Raw genomic sequence first — 21,323 nt, forward strand, 5'->3', positions numbered from 1 at the left:
CCTAAATTTAATGTGTTTATGGATCTCTAAATAGCAGCAGAATGAATCAACTAATAGGAACAGAATTGCGGGACAAAACGTAAGAGTAGCATCCATCATAATTTTGTTTAATAATAAAGGCTCCCATGTGTGAGAAAAAAAATCTGTGTCCAAAGCTACAAGTAGCTATTTAGCTATTCCACGATTCATCCCTAAACAGCATCCCCCGCTTCCCAGTGTGACTGTTATTTATACTCGGCATAATGATTCTATGAGCATATAGGATCGGCCTTGGGGAGATTCAGGCTTAAGCCCAGAGGTCAGGCAAGGCCTTGTTAATGCCCAGCCCTGTGCAGGGGCCCTGGACTAAGTCTTCACCACACTCAGGTTTAGAGGAAGAGCTTGTGCTCAGACAGGTCAGGTGGAGGAAGGAGGCCCAGAGGAGGAGAGAAAAATCCTGTGGTTCCGAGTCAGCACGGATGGGAGGAAAGGTGTCTTCAGGAACCAAGTTTAAGAGAATGGAGCTCTGAGAAAGCTGTCTGTCCAGACTCTCTCAGCCGAGTAAGAGCGTTCAAACAGACACGAATCTTCTGTTTAGGAAGACACCATCATGCAATTTTAATTGCCTAGAGGTTAGAAAAACCCAATCTGCCTCACAAGCTTTCTGTCATGAGGAAGGATGTCAGCAAAGTATCTTTTAAATATATGTATCAATCCCTTGCTTTCGGCAGATCTTTGCGTCTTTTTTCTTTCTTTGTTCTTTTTCTTTTTAGGGCTGCACTTGTGGCATGTGGAAGTTCCCAGGCTATAGGTCGAATTGGAGCTGTAGCTGCCGGCCTATGCCACAGCCACAGCAACGCCAGATCCAGGCTGTGTCTGCGGCCTCTACCACAGCTCATGGCAATGCTGGATCCTTAACCCACCGAGTGAGGCCAGGGATCGAACCTTCGTCCTCATGGATACTAGTCAGGTTCATTACTGCTGAGCCACAAAGGGAACGCCTTTTTTCTTTTTTATTAAAGAGAGGTCAATCTGTTTCAACACAGCTCACTAATGACAGCCCGACAGCAGGCAAGCCAACTGACTTAGCTGGATTTTCCACTTAAATATATACATGTATACATATATGCATGTATTTATGTATTTGTGGACAAAGTGGACACATTTATTTTTCAGAGACTTTTCTTTAGGTGTTTCCTAGTATAAAATGTGGGAGCAATGAAGTGTCTCAAGAAACACTTCCACTGGCCTCTTGATATTTTTTCCTACTTCCCCTTGGATCCACAAGTATTTGTGGAATAAATGAGTGAATGACTAAATGAATGAATATGGAGATAATATCATTTAAGGGTCAATATGCAACTCAATGCAAGAAATAAAACTCCATTTAAACACAGAGTCTACTCATAGACATCTCTAAATGATGGGAATACAGGCGTTCCCGTCGTGGCTCAGTGGTTAACAAACCCGACTAGGAACCATGAGGGTGCAGGGTTCGATCCCTGGCCTTGCTCAGTGGGTTAAGGATCCGGCGTTGCTGTGAGCTATGGTGTAGGTCACAGACGTGGCTTGGATCCTGGTTGCTGTGGCTCTGGCATAGGCCAGTGGCTACAGCTCCGATTAGACCCCTAGCCTGGGAACCTCCATATGACACGGGTGCGGCCCTAGGAAAGACAAAAAGACCAAAAAAAAAAAAAAAGATGGGAATACATTTCAAGTCCTGGATTTTAGGATCAGGTCACAGTCCATATAAGGAAACACCACAGATCAAGTTCCTAGGGGCTCCCACATGTCTGCCCAGACACCTCGGTGTGGCTCCTTAGTCTCGGTGGAAGGAATTTATTTTCTCATCTGTAATAGAAAAATCCCAGTGCCAGCTTTATTCAGTGGACTATGGGGGGGGGGGGGGCGCAAAGGTTCTAAAACGCCTCAGGGAAAACATCTTAAATTCTTTAAGAACTTCAGATCAGATCGTTGTTTTTGCACCTTGGCCTCGGAGGATACAGAAAGTGCCGCAGGTCTGTATGTGGATGGATGTACACAACAGAGAAGCAACCTGTCTACTTAGGTGGACAGGTCGGCTTTTGTCTTCACCATCTCTTGTTACTGTAAAACATATACTAAGGCTTATAATATAAACATTATATTACATATAATAACAATTATACATTAGCGAATGTCTGCTCTGCATTTTATTACGTGCCATGTATTGTGTGAAGTGCTTTATACAGATGATCTCATATGATCATTTCAACAATGCTGTAAAACCAAACACTCTCAGTTATCCCATTTTGCAGCTAAGGAGACTGAGGCCTAAGTAACTTTCCCAAAGTTACACAGATAATAAATGGGGGGAAAAAAACAAGAATCCCAAACTCTTAACTTCATTTTTTTTTGTCTTTTTGCTTTTTCTAGGGCCGTTCCCGCGGCATATGGAGGTTCCCAGGCTAGGGGTCGAATCGGAGCTGTAGCTGCCGGCCTACGCCGGAGCCACAGCAACGCAGGATCCGAGCCATGTCTGCAACCTACACCACAGCTCACGGCAACACCGGATCCTTAACCCACTGAGCGAGGTCAGGGATCGAACCTGCAACTTCATGGTTCCTAGTTGGATTTGTTAACCACTGAGCCACGACAGGAACTCCAGCCCAAACTATAACTTTGATCTCTTACACAAACATTGCTGTCAATGGGCCATTTTATTAGGATTATACCTCTGTACTGAAAACTGTCAGGCTGGCTCCTAGTACCCTGAAATACAATTGTACGGGTAAGAAACCACTTCTCTGTGTGCATCCGGCTACCTATTGATAAAGGAAATTATGGCTGGGAATATATTTTGTGGAACGGATATGTAAACTGTGCTGCCTGGCAGCCAATTTTTACACATGCTCTGGGGACTGACACTCTGCTCTAGATTCGCTTCTTAGAGTCTCTACATCTCTGCGGGGTTTGCTTCTATTTCCTTAATTTGAACAGGGCTGAAGGAGAAAATGATTTTCTCTGGCTCACACTGGGCTCTGCAGTTATTAAGTGTTATGAATATGTTTGTTTTGTTGCAAGAAAAGGGACCAGCCCTTAGAACCAGGTATGAAAAATTTAATTAAATTTCGATCACAGAGGCCAAATACAGCTGTTAGGTTGCTTCCCCATGCTTAATGGCATATGTCACATCTTACAGTGAAGATTCTTTCCTGGAGGGTGGATAGGAGTGGGGTGGGAGGGAAAAGAAAAAGGGACAAACTATTTTAATGAGTCTCTTTCCTCCATAATTAAATTCATTGCCTTGGCGTTCCCATTGTGGCTCAGCATAGCAAACGCAACTAGTATCCATGAGGACATGGGTTTGATCCCTGGTCCCGCTCAGTGGGTTAAGGATCCAGCATTGCCGAGAGCTGTGGTGTACGTCGCAGTCGTGGCTTGGATCTGGCGTTGCTGCTGTGGCTGTGGTGTAGGCTGGCAGCTGCAGCTCTGATTCGACCCCTAGCCTGGGAACGTCCATATGTGGCAGGGGTGGCCCTAAAAAGACAAAAAATTAAAAAAAAAAAAAAATCATTGCCCAAATGCCCCATAGACACATTTCAAGTCAAGTTTAAAAAAATCACTACGCTTACCAGCTGCGAGTCCGAAGGTAATAAAGAGATAATGCACGTTTGCCGCATAAGCACTCAACACCCAGCCCAGCGAGTTCAGCAGCCCTCCGATGATTGCTGTCCGGCGGCACCCGCAGGTATTGATGAACAAGCCAATGAAGGGTCCTGTCACAGAACATTGAAAAAGGACCCAAGGGCGTGTTATTCTCAGGCCTTTTCAGGGAATCCTCATACGAAGACAAAGAATAAAACACGACTAGAGCTGTTCCCTAAAACAAACCCCCAAACCCCATGGTTTCCACACGTGGAAAGCTTTAAGCAGGCAAAGATGGATGTCAGTCATTTCCCCTGGGGACCACCAGGTTCTAGATTTCCAAGGAAGACAGACCTGAAACAAATGGACAAATGGATTCCTTCTTTTGTCTATAATGGAGGTTCTCAGCTAGGGGGCTAGGGGCTCCATCCAGCTCGTGGATGCATTTTCCTTTATTCAGAACAAAGTTTCAAAAATGTTTTGAATCAGTTGCTAATGTCTAAAACTTAAGATTATTCACACACACACACACACACACACACACACACACACACACACACACAAAAGGAGTTCCCACTGTGGCGCAGCGGAAACGACTCTGACTAGGAACCATAAGCTTTTGGGTTCCATCCCTGGCCTTGCTCGGCGGGTTAAGGATCTGGTGTTGCCGTGAGCTGTGGTGTAGGTCGCAGACATGGCTTGGATCTGGCGTGGCTGTGGCTCTGGTGTCAGCCAGTGGTTACATTTCTGACTGGACCCCTAGCTTGGGAACCTCCATATGCCACAGGTGCAGCCCTAAAAAGACAGAAAAAAGAAAGAAAGGCCTCACTCAGTGGGTTAAGGATCCAAGAAGCAAGTTTTTTTGGGATGTTGCATGTTTATGAAACACAGCATTAGGGAAGCATTTAAGGAAGTGGGGGGAATTCCCAAGTAAGTGCGGATATTTATATCTGGAGAAATGTCAGGTATCAAAAAGGAAGGATTAACTGCTTTACTGAAAAGAATGCTTGATAACAGTGTCTGGCTTTTTAGTTCATCAACTCTGGCACCATGTGTGCTGCAGCTATAGTCATTTATGACGTGCAGATGGGCAAGGCAGCTCCAGAAAGGCTGTGATTCCTCCATGACCACGAAATGTAGATTTATTAAAAAAAAAAAAAAAAAGATGTCAGACCTAAACGTTTCGATTCTCAGTTTCATTTTCTAACCACTGTTTATTGATGGTCAGCAGGCATTTCCATGATGGAATTGCCATTCAACAAGATGAAAAGAACTCAGCCCCCTGCCTAAGAAGAGGGGAAAACAAGATTGAGATGCAATCCTTTGGCTAGGCTGTCCACTCTTGTGGAGGAATTCAGAGTTTTGGAATGAGATTATACACCTTAGCAGATTTTCTCCTCTTCGGAAGGAATCTGACTCTTGGTCCATTTCCCACGTAATAAAGCTTTGCACTGCAGCAGGAACATGCTGAAGAAGAGATCATTTCTTGCCCATTCTAGCATCTCAAAAGTTGTAAAAAACTCAGGTGAGGAGAGAAACAGTCTGAGGTAAGCCTGGATCACCCGGATGAAAGCAGATAGATAGTTCACTGAACTCCTGGTCTCTTGGTGTAGCCCTTCCCTGCAATAAATCAATGGTTCTCTGAGTTGGCTCACCACTGGAGTCACTTGGGAGCTTGAAAAAAAAGCCCAATGCTAGGATCCCAGCCCAAGAGATGCTGATGTAATGGCCCAGGTGCAGCCTGAGAGGCACCGTTTTTAAAACCTCCCTGGTGGATCTGATGTGTAGCCAGGATTGGAGTTTGTTTGTTTGTTTGTTTGTTTGTTTGTTTGTTTATTTATTGTCTTTGGTCCTTTTAGGGCCATACCCACGGCATATGGAGGTTCCCAGGCTAGAGGTCCAATTGGAGCTGTAGCCACTGGCCTACGCCACAGCCACAGCCACAGCCACGCCAGATCCGAGCCGTGTCTGCAACCTACACCGCAGCTCTCGGCAACACTGGGTCCTTAACGCACTGAGCGAGGCCAGGGATCAAACCCACAACCTCATGGTTCCTAGTCGGATTCGTTTCTGCTGCACCACATCCGATTGACAACCACTGCTCTAAATCTAGTTAGGAAGTCAGTGACCTTTTGCAGACTATAGCTTCCCTAACTACATGGCTTCTACCGGGAATTATCCCAAGAGCTATCACGAAGGCTGCTGTGGGTACAACCAAGGTGGTTACATCGCATTCACTATTGGGACCCTCTGCGGGCAACTGGCAAAATCCATGCCAGCCAGGAGTGAAACAAGAATGGTATTACTGGAGCTCAGCAGTTAATGAATCTGACTAGCACTGAGGAGGATGCAAGTTTGATCCCTGGCCTGGCTCAGTGGGTTAAGGATCCGGTGTTGCCATGAGTTGTGGTGTAGGCTGCAGACATGGCTCAGATCCAGTGTTGTTGTGGCTGTGGTGTAGGCCGGCAGCTGTAGCTCTGATTTGATCCCTAGCTTGGGAATGTCCATATGACAAAGGTACGGCCCTAAAAAGCAAAAAAAAAAGTATGGTATTACTGAATTTTCTCCGTGTGAGTGTGAGTCACTGTCCAAGAGAGAAGGCTTTCAACTCTGTAATACAATTCATGGAGTTTGTATATTTATTTATTTATTGCCTTTGGTCCTTTTAGGGCTGCACCCACAGCACATGGAGGTTCCCAGGCTAGGGGTCCAATTGGAGCTGTAGCCACTGGCCTACGCCACAGCTACAGCCACGCCAGATCCGAGCCGTGTCTGCAACCTACACCACAGCTCTCAGGCAACACTGGGTCCTTAATGCACTGAGCGAGGCCAGGGATCAAACCCGCAACCTCATGGCTCCTAGTCGGATTCGTTTCTGCTGCACCACGACGGGAACTCGGAGTCTTTATATTTAAAAGTGGTCACTCAAAGTCTTTACAATGGTCAGTTCTCATCTAAGGTAGTGGCAGACAGGGTGATAGTAGAGGCACCATTTGGGAGTTCCAGACCAGGGGTGAAGCCTGTCTCACACTTACTGGCTATAAGTTAACTTCAGTAAGTTAGTAATGTCTCTGAGTGACACCTGTTCTCCTCTGTGACGCTGAGAGGATGGGCTGGCTTCCAGGGTTGCTTAGGATTGAATGGGATCACGTATATAACATGCACTTGGCATGCAGTGAAGCGCTAAATATTTATTTTTTATTATTTCCTGTTTTTCTTTTGGGGGCCTCACCTGTGGCATATGGAAGTTCCCAGGCTAGGGAATGAACTGGAGCTGCAGCACCCGGCCTACACCACAGCCACAGCAAAGCCAGATCCAAGCTACATCTGTGGCCTACGCCACAGCTTGCGGCAATGCTGGATCCTTAACCCACTGAGCGAGGCCAGAGATGGAACCCACATCCTCATGGCCACTAGTTGGGTTCTTAACCCGCTGAGCCATAATGGGAACTCCAGTAAGTTCTCAATAAAGGAGAGCCGTTCTTGCTGGGTTCTGGCTTGGCAAATACCCAACACACCTGCCACTACCCTGTACCAAACAGCTTAGACAATGAATAGCAATTTAGAATCATGATAGATAGAATAAAAGACCTTTCATTTATATAATGATGAGCCTTGCTGTGTTATAATTTCTCAGCCCCAGGGGGAAAGATGTTTATCCGGCACCTTTCCTGTAGAAAGATTAGTCTATAATCTGAAATTCTACTGTTGGGAATTCAAGGACTTGCAGAGAGAACTCAATCCACTGTTACCTCCCAATTACAGCTGACAATCACATTTTAGCACCACCATGACGTAGGTATTCTCATTTTGGAGGTCATCTTTAGAACCACAGCCATTCATTTCAGGACTAGGAGCTCCCTTTATGGCTCAGCGGTTAACAAATCCGACTGGGATCCATGAGGATTCGGGTGTGATTCCCTGGCCTCGCTCAGTGGGCTAAGGATCCGGCGTTGCCATGAGCTGTGGTGTAGGTGGCAGACTCGGCTCAGATCTGGTGGCACTGTGGCTGTGGCTGTGGCTGTGGTGTAGGTTGGCAGCTGCAGCTCCAATTCAACCCCTAGCCATGGGAATCTCCATAGGCCGCGGGTGAGGCCCTAAAAAGCAAAAAAAAAAAAAAAAAATTATTATTAGTTTCCCTTGCTTATTCCTATAGACCTTGTGAAACACAAAATAATTCCAAAATATTGGAACATTTCATACCCTGGTCTTTTGGTGGAGTCTTTTCTGTTGCAGGCATGTACTTCCTAAACTGAATCTGTAAGTATTTTGTTCTACGTTCTGAAAATGTATTTTTGAAAAGGTAAGAAAAGTGAATTTTAAGTGTTTGAGAAGCACGGTTTTCCTTTTCTGACTTACTGAGAAGGTGGAATCACATGCAATAGAAAGCTTGCAAATACCCTACACCAAAGTTAACCCACCTACGCTTTTCATATGATAAACAGTCCCATTTTAAACAAGGTCAAGACAGGGTTAAAAGAGTCAGTTCATTACTCTTAGAGGCAAAAATAACTTATGAACAGGAATTCCTGTTGTGGCGCAGTGGAAACGAATCCGACTAGTAGCCGTGATGTTGCAGGTTCGATCCCCAGCCTTGCTTGGTGGATTAAAGGATCCGGCGTTTCCATGAGCTGTGGTGTAGGTTGCAGACCTGGCTCGGATGTGGCATTTTGGTGGTGTAGGCAGGCAGCTGTAGCCTGGGAACCTCCCATATGCTGAGGGTATGGCCCTAACAAAAACAAAAACACGAACTTATGAACAGTTGTCACACACACAATAGTGTCCTTATTTAATTTTAAAACTAGATCAGTAATAATTCCCTCTGCTAAACACATATCCCACCCCCCCCCATATCTGGAGAAGTAACAGTCTGACTTTGCTTTCTATTGTTAGCACTGCTGCTGTTATTCATGTCGCTGGTATTATCCAAAATACCATTGGCTCTATACCAGCCAAGAGCAACAAATCTCTCAACTGAATGCAGGCAATTAATTACCGCGTCAGAGGAAATCACTGACACACTCATGATCCAGACCCACCGGACACCCATACGCCCGTCATAACGCACACTCTCACAAAGACAGAAAGAGATTTGAGGCCATGTATGCGTCCAGTACAAAATACATCATGGATACCTTAAATTAAAACAAATGAGAGGTAAAAGCACAGCTTTTACTTTCCAGCGAAGCCACTGAAAAACTTTAGGGTATAGCGGTAATTACCTCATAGGATTTTTTTTTTGTCTTTTGGAGGTTCCCAGGCTAGGGGTCGAATCTGAGCTGTAGCTGCCGGCCTACACCACAGCCACAGCAATGTAGGATCCGATTCATGTCTGCAACCTACACTGCAGCGCCTGGCAACACCGGATCTTTAACCCACTGATCGAGGCCAGGGATGGAACCTGCGTCCTCAGGGATACTAGTCAGATTCATTTCAGCTGAGCCATAACCGGAACTCACTTATAGGATTTTTAAGAGAATTAAAGAAAAGTAAATGAGAAGATAGATGCTTATTAAATATTAGTGGGCAGTAAAAGTTGTTTAGTTCTCAAACTGAAACACATTACCTATAATAACATACTTACAATAACCTTCTGGTTTATCGTTTCCAATTAGATAACAACTACTTTTGTAGGTTGCTGTGTGTGGTTAGGCTAAACTACAAAGCGCATGAATGTGTTATTATTTCTTCCTGTTAGCCGTATCAGTGACCTTTCTAAAAGCAGTTTAAAAGATTTTTCAATAGGATCAGTATTTCAAATTTGAAACACTAGAACTCTGAAATAACACTGCTATTTACTTTTATTGCATTTTCTCTAAAATTTTTATCTTTTAAAAATATTCATAAGTGCTAAAAAGATTTGTAATGATAGATAATGAACTATGACAGTTAAGAAAATGGAATTCTGGGCAAAAGAGTATTTTAATGCTACACTGTTTTTTTTTTTGTCTTTTGTCTTTTTAGGGTCGCACCCACGGCATATGGAGGTTCCCAGGCTAGGGGTCTAATCAGAGCTACAGCTGCAGGCTTATACCACAGCCACGGCAACGCCAGATCCGAGCCATGTCTGCGACCTACACCATAGCTCATGGCAACAATGGATCCTTAACCCACTGAACGAGGCCAGGGATCAAACCCACAACCTCATGGTTCCTCGTTGGATTCGTTTCCGCTGCACCACGACGGGAACTCCTTAATGATACATATTTAAGATACCCCCAAATGTTTACAATATTCAAATAGCAATGTCACAGAAAATATTATAGGATCCCACTTATATGAGGTACTTGGAGTAAGCAAATTCATCGGGATGGAAAATAGAAAGGTCATGGCCAAGGATGGGGGGTTGGGGGCAGCAGCGGCTATAGGAGGGTATGGTTTAGTGGGTGCAGCGTTTCAGTTCGGGAAGACGAGAAAAGTTCTAGCGATGGATGGTGGTGATGAAGGTACTGGAGAGCCCGTAACGACATGCTTAAAAACGGTCAAAACTGTAAATACCACGTTATCTCTGTTCGACCGGAATAAAAACAATAGCAACATCCACTCACATCTAACTTTTCAACTATATAAAACATTCCTTACAGTGAGGAGCTGTCATTTTATTTCACTTTTTTTTTTCTTTTTATAGCCACACCTGCGGCATATGGAAGTTCCCGGACTAGGGGCTGAATCAGAGCTGCAGGTGCTGGCCTCCGCTAAAGCCACAGCCACACCTGATCTGAGCCACATCTGCAACCCGACACATTGCAGCTTTCGGCAGAGCGGGACCCCTAACCCCCTGGGCCAGGCCAGGGCTGGAAACCACATCCTCATGGGCACTATTCAGATTCTTAACCTGCTGAGCCATAACGGGAACTCGGAACTGTGATTTCACAATTAGTCAGTTTTATGGCAGGTCGCCCACGAACGTACCCACGATCAAGGTGACGCCCATGCTGAGGGAGCTGACCCACGCGGTCAGGCCGCGGCTCTGATGGAATTCCTCGAGCCACTCCACGTTGAGGACTCCCAGGGCCATCTGGGAGCCCATGATGAGGATGTGCACAAAGAAAGAGGAAAGGACCATCATCCAAGCCCATCCACCATCAATGTCTGGGTGGGGTTTAAGTGTCTTCTTCTCTTTGGGGTCATCTTCAAAATCATACCCAATGTCTTCATGACTTGTATACATTGTCCAAGATTTTCTGAAATACACAGGACAAACAATGTCACTGAACATTAAAACAAAACAATCTCTCTTCTTTGGACAGCTCTCCCCACCCCCCATCCCCCCATAACCAATGGGACCCCATCATCATATTAGACCTTGAGAGTACTCTTTGTCACTGGGCAGATTTGGGAATACGCCTCAGTTTGTCGCCAGACCAAGTGCTTTTATAAAACCTGTTTCATTTTTACAGTCATCCTGTAGGTAGGCATTATTATCCCTAGTTTAAAGAAATGGAAATAGACTCAGAGGCATGAAGGGTTCTTCCCAAGTTCTCAGGTCAGGCTAGTAGTGTACAGCTAGACAGGAGCCCAGGAATTCCACCCAGCTTTGCCTGACTCCAAAGCCCTGGCCTTGTGTCCCTTTATTGAGTTAGAAACTGACAGGTGATAAGGCAGACAGTAGAGAGGGAAGATGCCTGGCCTTAGGCAGGGCAGCTTGGCCTTGAGGTGGGGTCAGGGTGGGGATGGCACCTGGCAGAGGATGTGGTTCTGTTTCGGTGGGTCCGTGTATTCGATTTATTCCGTACAAACAGAGGGGTAGCCTCAGGAAGACTGACTCATTCGAACCCAACTCAGGAGAAACTGGTAAAGTAGCAGGCCAATTTCTTCTCTTCCAGTGGGAGGTACAGCTTTCTAACAATGGCGATACTGATGTCTAACACACAAAACATACTTCTCCCTCTCTAAATAGCTGTATTCGCAGCATTGACCTGGGCAGTTAGAAAACTGCTTAGAAAAGAGGAAACCAGGAGTTCCCATTGTGGCTCGAAGGAAACAAATCTGACTAGCATCCCTGAGGATGCAGGTTCGATCCCTGGCCTTGCTCAGTGGGTTAAGGATCTGACATTGCCGTGAGCTGTGGTGTAGGTCGCAGATGCATCTCTGATCCTGTGTTGCTGTGGCTCTGGCGTAGGCCAGTGGCTACAGCTCCGATTCAACCCCTAGCCTGGGAACCTCCATATGCCACGGGAGCGGCCCAAGAAATAGCAAAAAGACTAAAAAAAAAAAAAAAAAAGGGAAATCAGACTATAAATTTGGGTACAACAGTGATGTGCAGATCACCAGGGATCCAGAGGAAAGATCTTGAAGGGATTCACGAGCCAGATAAGAATCTTGGAGTTCACCTTGTACAGAAAGAACAGTCGGCGGCTGAACGTGCACAAGGAAGAGAGAAGAGTTTGAACAAGAGGTGGGAGGTTGGATGGAGCTAGAGGGGAGATGACACCAGATGGGCAGATCGGGGGAGGTCTCTGGTTTTCTTTTTTAGGATGAGAATGAAGGGCATGCCTGAGGACTGAGGATAAGGAGCAACGAGGAGGGAGAGACAGAGGAAGAGATACATCGAGAGAGAGGTAGGAGAGAGAGACAGGTAGGGAATGAGAACGACGAATCTCAGAGGCGGTGGGACAGGGTTGTTCTTGGTCAGGAAAAGCGACACAGTCTCTGACACCCGAAGAGGGTGAATGGATGTAAGATGGGAAGTAGTGGGATGGAAAGGTGCATCTGTGGGTCTAATTCCTCTGGTGAAGGACGGAAGGTGGTTTATACTGGGGTCTCAGTGTTCAGGACAATGGAACAAACGGTTGCCTCCAACCAGCGGAAATGATCACTGGGCAGCTCCGAAGGTGTGCTGAGCCCTGAGGGCAGCGGAACACCCGGGACAGAGCAGAGGGAGCCCTCTGCCCCAGAAGCCAGCCATAAGGACTTAAAAACAAGAACAGGAGTTCCCGTCGTGGCGCAGTGGTTAGCAAATCTGACTAGGAACCATGAGGTTGCGGGTTCGGTCCCTGCCCTTGCTCAGTGGGTTAACGATCCGGCGTTGCCGTGAGTTGTGGTGTAGGTTGCAGACGCGGCTCGGATCCCACGTTGCTGTGGCTCTGGCGTAGGCCGGTGGCTACAGCTCCGATTCGACCCCTAGCCTGGGAACCTCCATATGCCGCGGGAGTGGCCCCAGAAATAGCAAAAAGACAACAAAACAAAACAAAACAAACAACAAAAAAAACAAGAACAAACAACTAAAAGTTGGTCTGCTTTTTTTGTGGTCCCTTATCTGCCAGGGATTCCAGACAATGGTATTAACAAAATACTCTTCTCTGGGAAAAAGAATCCTTTCTTGGTCAAAGTTCCAACAAATAATGTTTTCATGTTATGTCTGCAAGCTTTGGATCGGCACGGTTTGGTTGCTTGTCCTTTCATAATCACTGTCCTTCGAGGAAGTTATTTCAAAGAACCGATGGTTATATGGTGAACCCCAGCACATGCCTGGCTCCAGTTGCCATATTTGTATTGGGAGTAAGTTCCTAAGAGTTCAGAATTGCTGGCACTCCCCTCAGCTCCGTGTGGGTTTGCGGTGCCTGGGTGTCCTTTAGCAGGACATTTGAGATGGAGTCTGACGGCACACTTACGTTGAACATGGGGCCAGGGTGCCAGCTACTTCACTTTTGTTACTCTACATGCCCACTTGGAGACTTTATTTTTGTTTAAACCTTAAAAGAGGGAACCAGAGTGCAGGACTGCAAGGTGAAAAACTTTGGTTTAGAAAGCAAAACTTGTAGTCAGTATCTGAAATGTTTTTCTCAATTTGAACAATGTCTTTAAAATGGAAATCTATTCTTTGTTTCAAACAATTCTTTCACAATGAAAAGCAAAATGAAAATAATGATTATTACTGATCATGACGTGTGTTTTTGTTTGTTTGTTTTTGGCCACGCCCACAGCATGAGGACGTTCTGGGGCTAGGGATTGAACCTGCACCATACAGCAGCGACCTGAGCCACAGCAGTGCCAACACTGCATCCTCAACCTGCTGACACCAGGGAACTCCCGTGACATGCAATTATTACTGAAAATTGTTTTGTTGCAGTGGAGAAAGGTAAGGTGAAAAATGGTCCCAAATACACTGGGACCACCTCCAACCGTGGGGCTTTTTTCTGCAGTGTTGCAACGTGGCCAGGGAGGCGGAGAAGCAGATTGTGGCCACATGCCCAGTGCTCAGCCCCTTGTAGAGGAAGTACATTGAGGCACCTGCACAGCCTCTTTCTGTACACCCCTGAGCTAAGGATTGTTTTCACCTTTTATTTTTTTATTTTTATTTTTTGCTTTTTAGGTCTGCACCCACGGCATATGGAGGTTCCCAGGCTAGGGATCGAATCAGAGCTATAGCTGCCGGCCTACACCACAGCCACAGCAACGCACGATTCGAGCTGAGTCTGTAACCTACAGCACAGCTCATGGCAATGCCGGATCCTTAACGCACTGATGGAGGTCAGGGATTGAACATACGTCTTCATGGATGCTAGTCAGATTCGTTTCCACTGAGCCACGGCAGCAACTCCTGTTTTTACCTTTTACAAGCTATGTGCCCCCCAGAACTTAAAATACTTATGTTCTGACCCTTTATAGGAAAAGTTCACTAATCCCTGGGCTAAGAATTTGTTGGGAACCAAGGGTGCCAGTGGAAGACTAATTTCGTGGACCTGTCCTGGGGCTCATCTTGACTTTTCCTTTCTCCCATACTCATTATTTTTAACTTTTAAATTATTCTGTCTTTTAAACAGCCATTCAGGAGTTCCCATCATGGCTCAGCAGAAATGAATCTGACTAGTATCCATGAGGACACAGGTTCGATTCCTGGCCTCGATCAGTGGGTAAGGATCTGGCACTGCTGTGGCTGTGGCATATGCCAGCAGCTACAGCTCCGATTCCACTCCTAGCCTGGGAACCTCCATATGCCGCCGTCGGTGTAGCCCTAAAAAGAAAAAAACAGGGAGTTTCCGCCATGGCTCAGTGGTTAACGAACCCAGCTAGCATCCATGAGGATGCAGGTTCGATCCCTGGCCTCACTCAGTGGGTTAAGGATCCGGTGCTGCCATGAGCCATGGTGTAGGTCACAGATGTGACTTGGATCTAGCATTGCTGTGGCTGTGGTGTAGGCCGGTAGCTACAGCACCAATTTGACCGCTAGCCTGGGAACTTCCATATGTGGCCCTAAAAAGACAAAAAAAAAAAACCAAAAACCAAAAAACCAAAAAACAAAAAACCCCCAAACAAAAAACCAAACAAAAAACCCCAATTCAATCAAAACAAATGGAATTATTTTTAAAGAATCCATCAATAAACAGCCCTTCAGTTCTCAGCCACTGCACTTCCTGCCCGTGGGGGGAGCTCTCTGCTGGGTCCTTCCCTCCACCCCTCCCTACCCAGGCTGCTGGGAGTGATAAAATGCTACCTCACCATGTAACTTCCCACCCTGTCAAGTTATCGTTTTGATCAAGTCCAAAGGCTCTGGTCCACTGCCAGGCTCTCCTCTCGAGCTTTCTGCTGCTCTGCTGGGTCCTGCCTCTCCTTCGTCACCTTCGTGCTCCACTCCCCAGCCAGGTGCAAGCACCTGCAGCTCCCTCAACTTGGCACAGTCGCTCAAGCTTTTGTGCACGACCTTCTCTGCGTCCCTCTTTTGAGAACATACGTCTAATCTCCTGGTCCTCTTCTGCTCATCCTGCGAGATTCAGCTAAAGGATGGTCCTGGTGGCCTAGCAGTTAAGGATCCGGCTCAGGTTCAATCCCTGGCCAGGGAACTTCTGCATGCTGCCACCCCCCTAAAAAAGACTCAACTAAATTATAATAGTAAAACCTTGAAATAGTGAGAAAAACAAGCAAAACAACCCTTGCAGGAGTTCCTGCCATAGCATAGTGGGTTAAGGATCTGACATTGTCTCCATGGCAGGGTGGGTTTGATACCCAGCCCAGTGCAGTAGGTTAAGGATCAGATTCGATCCCTGACCTGGGAACTTCCAAATGCCATGAGTGTGGCCAAAAAAGAAAAAAAAAAAAAAAAAGCAAAACCTTGCAAACATCTCAAACATCCAACATTAAAGTATGTGTTAAACAAATCAATCCTGGTATAGCCATGCAATGCAAGTGCACCATCAAAAATAAAACCATATAGGCTCTTCGAAGACATACAAAGAAGGTCATACTAAGGTGTAACTTGTCCTGGGGTGGGTCACAAACAGAACACGTGAAATAATCCCTTTTTGGTTGTTGTTAAAAATATGTATCTGTAGGGAAAAAAAATTTTTTTTTTTTTTTGGTTTTTAGGCCGCACCTGCGGCATATGGAATCTCCCAGGCTAGAGGTTGAATCGGAGCTGTAGCTGCTGGCCTACACCACAGCCACAGCAACACAGGATCCAAGCCATGCCTTCAATCTACAGCACAGCTCACAGCAACACTGGATCCTTAACCCACTGAGCAAAGCCAGGGATCGAACCTGTGTCCTCATGGATGCTAGTCAGATTCATTAACCGCTGAGCCATGAAAGGATCTCCAAAACACAAATTTATTTTTTTTTAATTTTTATTTGTTGTTGTTGTTGCTATTTCTTGGGCTGCTCCCGCGGCATATGGAGGTTCCCAGGCTAGGGGTTGAATCAGAGCTGTAGCCACCGGCCTACGCCAGAGCCACAGCAACACGGGATCTGAGCCGCGTCTGTGCCTACACCACAGCTCACGGCAACGCCGGATCGTTAACCCACTGAGCAAGGGCAGGGACCGAACCCGCAACCTCATGGTTCCTAGTCGGATTCGTTAACCACTGCGCCACGACGGCAACTCCGAATTTATTGATGGAGATTATTCTTTGGATGATAGTCTTCCCTGTAATTTCTCTCCCCTTTATCTTTTTGGCAAAAAAATTCAAAACATAGATGAACTTTATTGTAAGAAAGTTATTATACACCTTTATAAACTTTAACTGAGTATCCTAGCAGTTAAGGACTCAGTGTCGTCACTGCTGTGCCTCAGGCTCCCATCCCTGGCCTGGGAACTTCCACGTGCTGTAAAAGCAAAGTACCAGTCCCTCTCTTTTTCTTTTAAACATCATCTGATCACCTGGATCAGCTTCTTGCCTCCAGTAGATTAGTGGTGACTCAGAGCCACTTCCCTTGGGAATCTAGTCTACACTGGGCTGTAGGCTTGTGTGTGTGTCTCCCTGCCCCCTCCCTCCCCCCAGGAGAGGACAGTCGGCCTGGAGATAGAAAGGGAGGCAGTAACCCTTGCTCTCCAAAGCTTGGAGCCCCCAAAAGAGCTACCTGGTCAAAAGGTCTGAGAGGTGAAGCTAGAAGGGGTTCTGAAGGGTGTCTGATGTGTCTTCCCTCCATCCCTGGTCGTTGTACGCAGCATCTCAAGGAGCCAGAAAGAGGAGAACCAGGCAGCTTGATAAGGGGTGTAACGGGCCTAGATGAATAATAACAACTTGCTTTATAGTTTGTGCTTAATGAGATATGCTTAATGAGATAACACAACCAGGCATTTCCTGAGAGCCCATTTACATCTGAGAAAGACTTAGAAATGATAATAATGTCAAAGTCATACTTTTTCAACCCATGAGTTGAAATAGTAAACTTTTTTTTTTTTGTCTTTTTTAGGGCTGCACCCGTGGCATATGGAGGTTCTCAGGCTAGGGGTCCAATCAGAGCTGAAGCTGCCTGCCTACACCACAGCCATAGCAACGAGGCATCTGAGCTGTGTCTGTGACCTACACCACAGCTCATGACACTGTCGGATCCTTAACCCATGGAGCGAGGCCAGGGATCGAACCCACGTCCTCATGGATGCTAGCTGGGTTCGATAACCACTGAGCCACAACGGGAACTCCAGTAAGCATTTTTCTAAGCAATGCTAAACACTTTATGTTCTTACTGAATTATTTATTTTGTGGGCTGAGATGCAGTTGCCATTGAACTGCTCTTGACAGTGCTGCTTTATTTGCTCATAAATAAATGACGCTAAATAGCATTTAATGGAAAAGTTTTGTTCAAGAGGCGCAACGGTGCATGTAGAAAATAGTACCAAACGGAGAGTGGGGGTTGGGGGGAGGGTAAGACAAAGTTCTGTCAGACCTTTAGGAGGTCCCTGAAGATCTTCCAGGCAATGGGATGGTCTGCATTTCACACCCACATCGGTTTAAAAGTAATTCCTCTTTCACCTAATCACAGTTATCTGACTGCCCAGCCACGTTAACTAAAACAAAAGAAGGGCAACAGAAATATAAATGTCTATCCCTCACCTCCAAGTCTGCTTTAGCATTTTAATCTTTTTTTTTTTTTTTCCTGCACCTGCATTATGTGGATGTTCTGGGGCCAGGGATGGAACCTGTGCCACAGCAGCGACCCGAGCCATAGCAGGGATAATACTGACTCCTTAACCCACTGAGCCACCAGGGAACTCCTGCTTTAGCATTTTGGCATTTATGTAATGCTAAGATACAAAATACTCACCTGAGTGTTAGGACCCTACTCTCACTTGCAGAGAGAGGGAGAATGGGGGTGGGGTGGGGCATGGGGGTTTCTGGGTGACCCCACCCCAGGCTCCAAGTCTTTCTCCCCTATATAGTCTTTGAGCTCCCTCGTCTTTTCCACATCTTGACATACGTGTAAAATGACAACCCATGTGTGGGACAGTGGGGGAAATGGAGCAGTGAGGGCGGGATTTCTGCTAAGGGTGGATGTGTAAAATACAACCTATTCTAGGCTCATCTAGACCGGAAGCTCTGCAGGTGATATTAGGGTCTCGCATTGAAGGAGCTTGAGGAGCTAGAGGAAGGAAATGGGAAGATTATGGGCCCAACAGTCAACCTCTCACTCTTTCTCAAAGTGAGTTCATGAACCGTGCGAGAGAAACCATCAAGGGAGGAAATGAAGTAACACATGCAGGCTGTGACATAGAGGTCAGCTCCATATCTGCCTGGTAACAGGCAGAAATGAAAATAACTTAGAGCCTGCTGAAGGGTTTCAGAGACTCAAGTTTCCACAACTCTGTTAGGGGCATACATTTTATGAGCATGTCATTAATTTTTTTTTTTTTTGTCTTTTTAGGGCCGCACCTGCAGCATAGGGAAGTTTGCAGGCTAGGGGCTGAATTGGAGCTGCAGCTGCCACAGCAACATGGGATCTGAGCCGCGTCTGCGACCTACACCACCGCTCATGGCAACGCCCGATCCTTAACCCATGGAGCGAGGTCAGGGATCGAACCTGCAACCTTATGGTGACTAATCGGGTTCGTCAACCACGGACCCACGATGGGAACTCAATGAATTTTAATTTGGTTATTGTGATTAGGTCACATGTGAGGAGTTCATTATAAATGAGAAGTAAAGGGGGAAGGGACAGATGAAAATGAAAATTACAATCTTCCCCAAAGGTGGTCAGACTATGTTGGTAGCAGATTCTTCATTAGATGCAGGTGTACGGTGGGTCCACCTTCAATTTGGCTCCGCGGGTATGTGCCCTCTAGACCTGGCGCACACTGGAAATCTTGGGCCTTTAGAGGGCGCACTTGAGGCCAAGAGGCTGAAGAGAGGAGCAGCAAAGGCTGGGCAGCTGAGCTAGGGCTGAGACGACACAGCAGGAGGAATGCGGAACCTAGCTGGGTTAACCCTGTATTAGGGGGAAGTAAACATATAAAAGCCTTCTATGGGTCAGGGGCTGTCCTTGGTGGCTTCTCCACACAGTTCTGTCCATTTGATATTAATGTTCCATTTCACAGATTGAGTTAATCGAGGCACTTTGTAGAATGTGGCGATGAAGCTTAAGTCAAACTAGCAGGTGGCAGAGGCCAAATTTGAACTGGGGGCCTGAGGGATTCCAAACCCTATTTTATCCACCCCCCCCAACTAATAATTTAACCAATTAGCTCTCTCATACACACACAAAGAAGCCAGGCAAGACGAAAAGGAATCTTTCTAATGCCCAGTAATAACCCTCACTCATCCTTGCTAATGAGCCTGGATCAACTTTTCCGCGGAAAGAAAACGGCTTAATTGGTAAGCAGAGTTGAGCTCCTAAAACCCCGTCAATGGCCTTGGGGGCATCAGGCCCCGAAATGGCCGCCCCTGGTCCGTTGCCCTATTTTAGTCTCTTCTTTCCTCTCCGGAGGAGCCTTGATCAGACCCACGAGGAAGGACCTGCACCTGCAAGTCCTGGCCTTGTCCCCGCTCGACCCGGCCTCGGAGCCCCTCCTCCCAGCACCATCCCCGCCACGGGCCCCCCTCCCTGGCACTTCGTGATCCCTCTTCTCTGGCACCCAGAGACCCCCCGGCCCCCATCCGCGGCAGCCCGCGTCTCCGGCTGGCTCGGAAGACGCCAGCACCTCCGGGAAGCGGGCCCGATGGCAGTCCTGGCAGCCAGCGCGGGGAGGCAACCCGCATCCTCAAGTCTCCTAGCCGCGCCGCCGCCGCCCGGGTTTCCCCCTCTCCGCTCCATTACTGCTAGATCGAGTCCCAAACTGGGGTCGCGAGACAAGGCGGCAGCGATGGTGGGCGCGGGGCCGAGCGCGCCCCTGGGGCCCGGGTTCCGAGGGGCGCTGAGCGCCCTGGCCGACGCGCGCGGGGCCCTGGCCGCCGTGGGAGCGAGGCGCGCGTCCCCACGCTCCGCCCCGGCCCGCGATTACCCCGCCCGCCCCGAGGTGGCCTCGCCCGCGGCTCGGGAGCCCCCCGGCGGGCGGCCTGGGCGCGACTCCCGTGCCTCGGTGCAACCCTACCCTCGACCGCCGGGGCAGCCTTCCCCGACCCTGCCCCGGGCCCGCGCCGCCGCTTCCCGGGCGTGTGGGTGCATCGGCCACCCGCCATCCAAGATGCGCCCGGGGCCGCTCCATCCCCGGGCCCGCGGCGCCGCAGGCCTCGGGATACTCACCGCCCGCAGCCCGCGAGGCGGCGGCCTCACTCGGCTCCTGGCCCGGATCCCCGAACTTGCTGTTTTCCTCGGAGCCCCCTGAGCGGCTGGGCGGAGAGATTTGTGGCGATGTCGCCTATCATCCTGGAGATGCGGGTACCCGCGGCTCGGCGCTCCGCCGGGCTCGGTGCGCTGTGCGGGCTCCCGGCGCCTCTGCCGCTGGCTGCCGCGCCAGCTCCGTTTTGTGGAGCTTCGAGCTCGAGGCCTCAGTACGGGTGGCTTTAAAAACGGTGCGTTCGGAGGTGCCCGAACCTAACCTGAGCTTCCTTCCAATCCGTGCAATTTCAAATCTCCACGCTCGCTCATTCCTATACCGGCTAATTCTGGTTTGGCAGGAAAAAAAAAAAAAAAAAATTGCAGTCACCTCACGTGCACACTCTTGTGGCCGCTTGTAATTTCTAGCTTTGGCTGAGCGTCGCTAATGCTCTTGGCACATTCATAACTGTAGGAAAGGGCCTGAGAGCTAAGGTGCAGGTGAGCGTAGAAGTATCTTGCATTTCTCTGAGACAGAGAAGTGATTAAAAAACAACAACAAAAACCCTCATGGGCACAAAATATGGCAGCTTGTAGCTGGAAGACTTGGGCAGGGCCCGCGGTTTTCTTGGCCAAAAAGGACAAAAATTCCATATCTTTTGTCCCATCCCAGGTGGTACCTCTTCCTGCCCCTCCACTATCTGACTGTTGCCTGCTACCTGCATTGATGAGTGCCAGGTACAAATTTCATTTCTAAGTGTATCTACTCTGTTCCCAACGAGGCACCCACTACAGCTTGGACCCCGTGG

General features: G+C 47.6%; 1 protein-coding gene across 1 annotated transcript in view; it reads right to left on the reverse strand.

Annotated features, from left to right (window-relative positions):
• SLC16A14 (solute carrier family 16 member 14) overlaps positions 1-20,862 on the reverse strand; it is a 34,910-nt gene extending 14,048 nt beyond the window's left edge. Inside the window, 3 exon segments of the mRNA XM_047773706.1 lie at positions 3,594-3,737; positions 10,519-10,790; positions 20,503-20,862. Of these exon segments, the coding sequence (XP_047629662.1) occupies positions 3,594-3,737; positions 10,519-10,777 (403 nt within the window). The 5' untranslated portion in view covers positions 10,778-10,790; positions 20,503-20,862.
• Between the last annotated feature and the right edge of the window lie 461 nt (positions 20,863-21,323).

Source organism: Phacochoerus africanus, chromosome 3, assembly GCF_016906955.1.
Source record: "Phacochoerus africanus isolate WHEZ1 chromosome 3, ROS_Pafr_v1, whole genome shotgun sequence".
In the NCBI taxonomy this organism is placed as follows: Eukaryota; Metazoa; Chordata; class Mammalia; order Artiodactyla; family Suidae; genus Phacochoerus; species Phacochoerus africanus.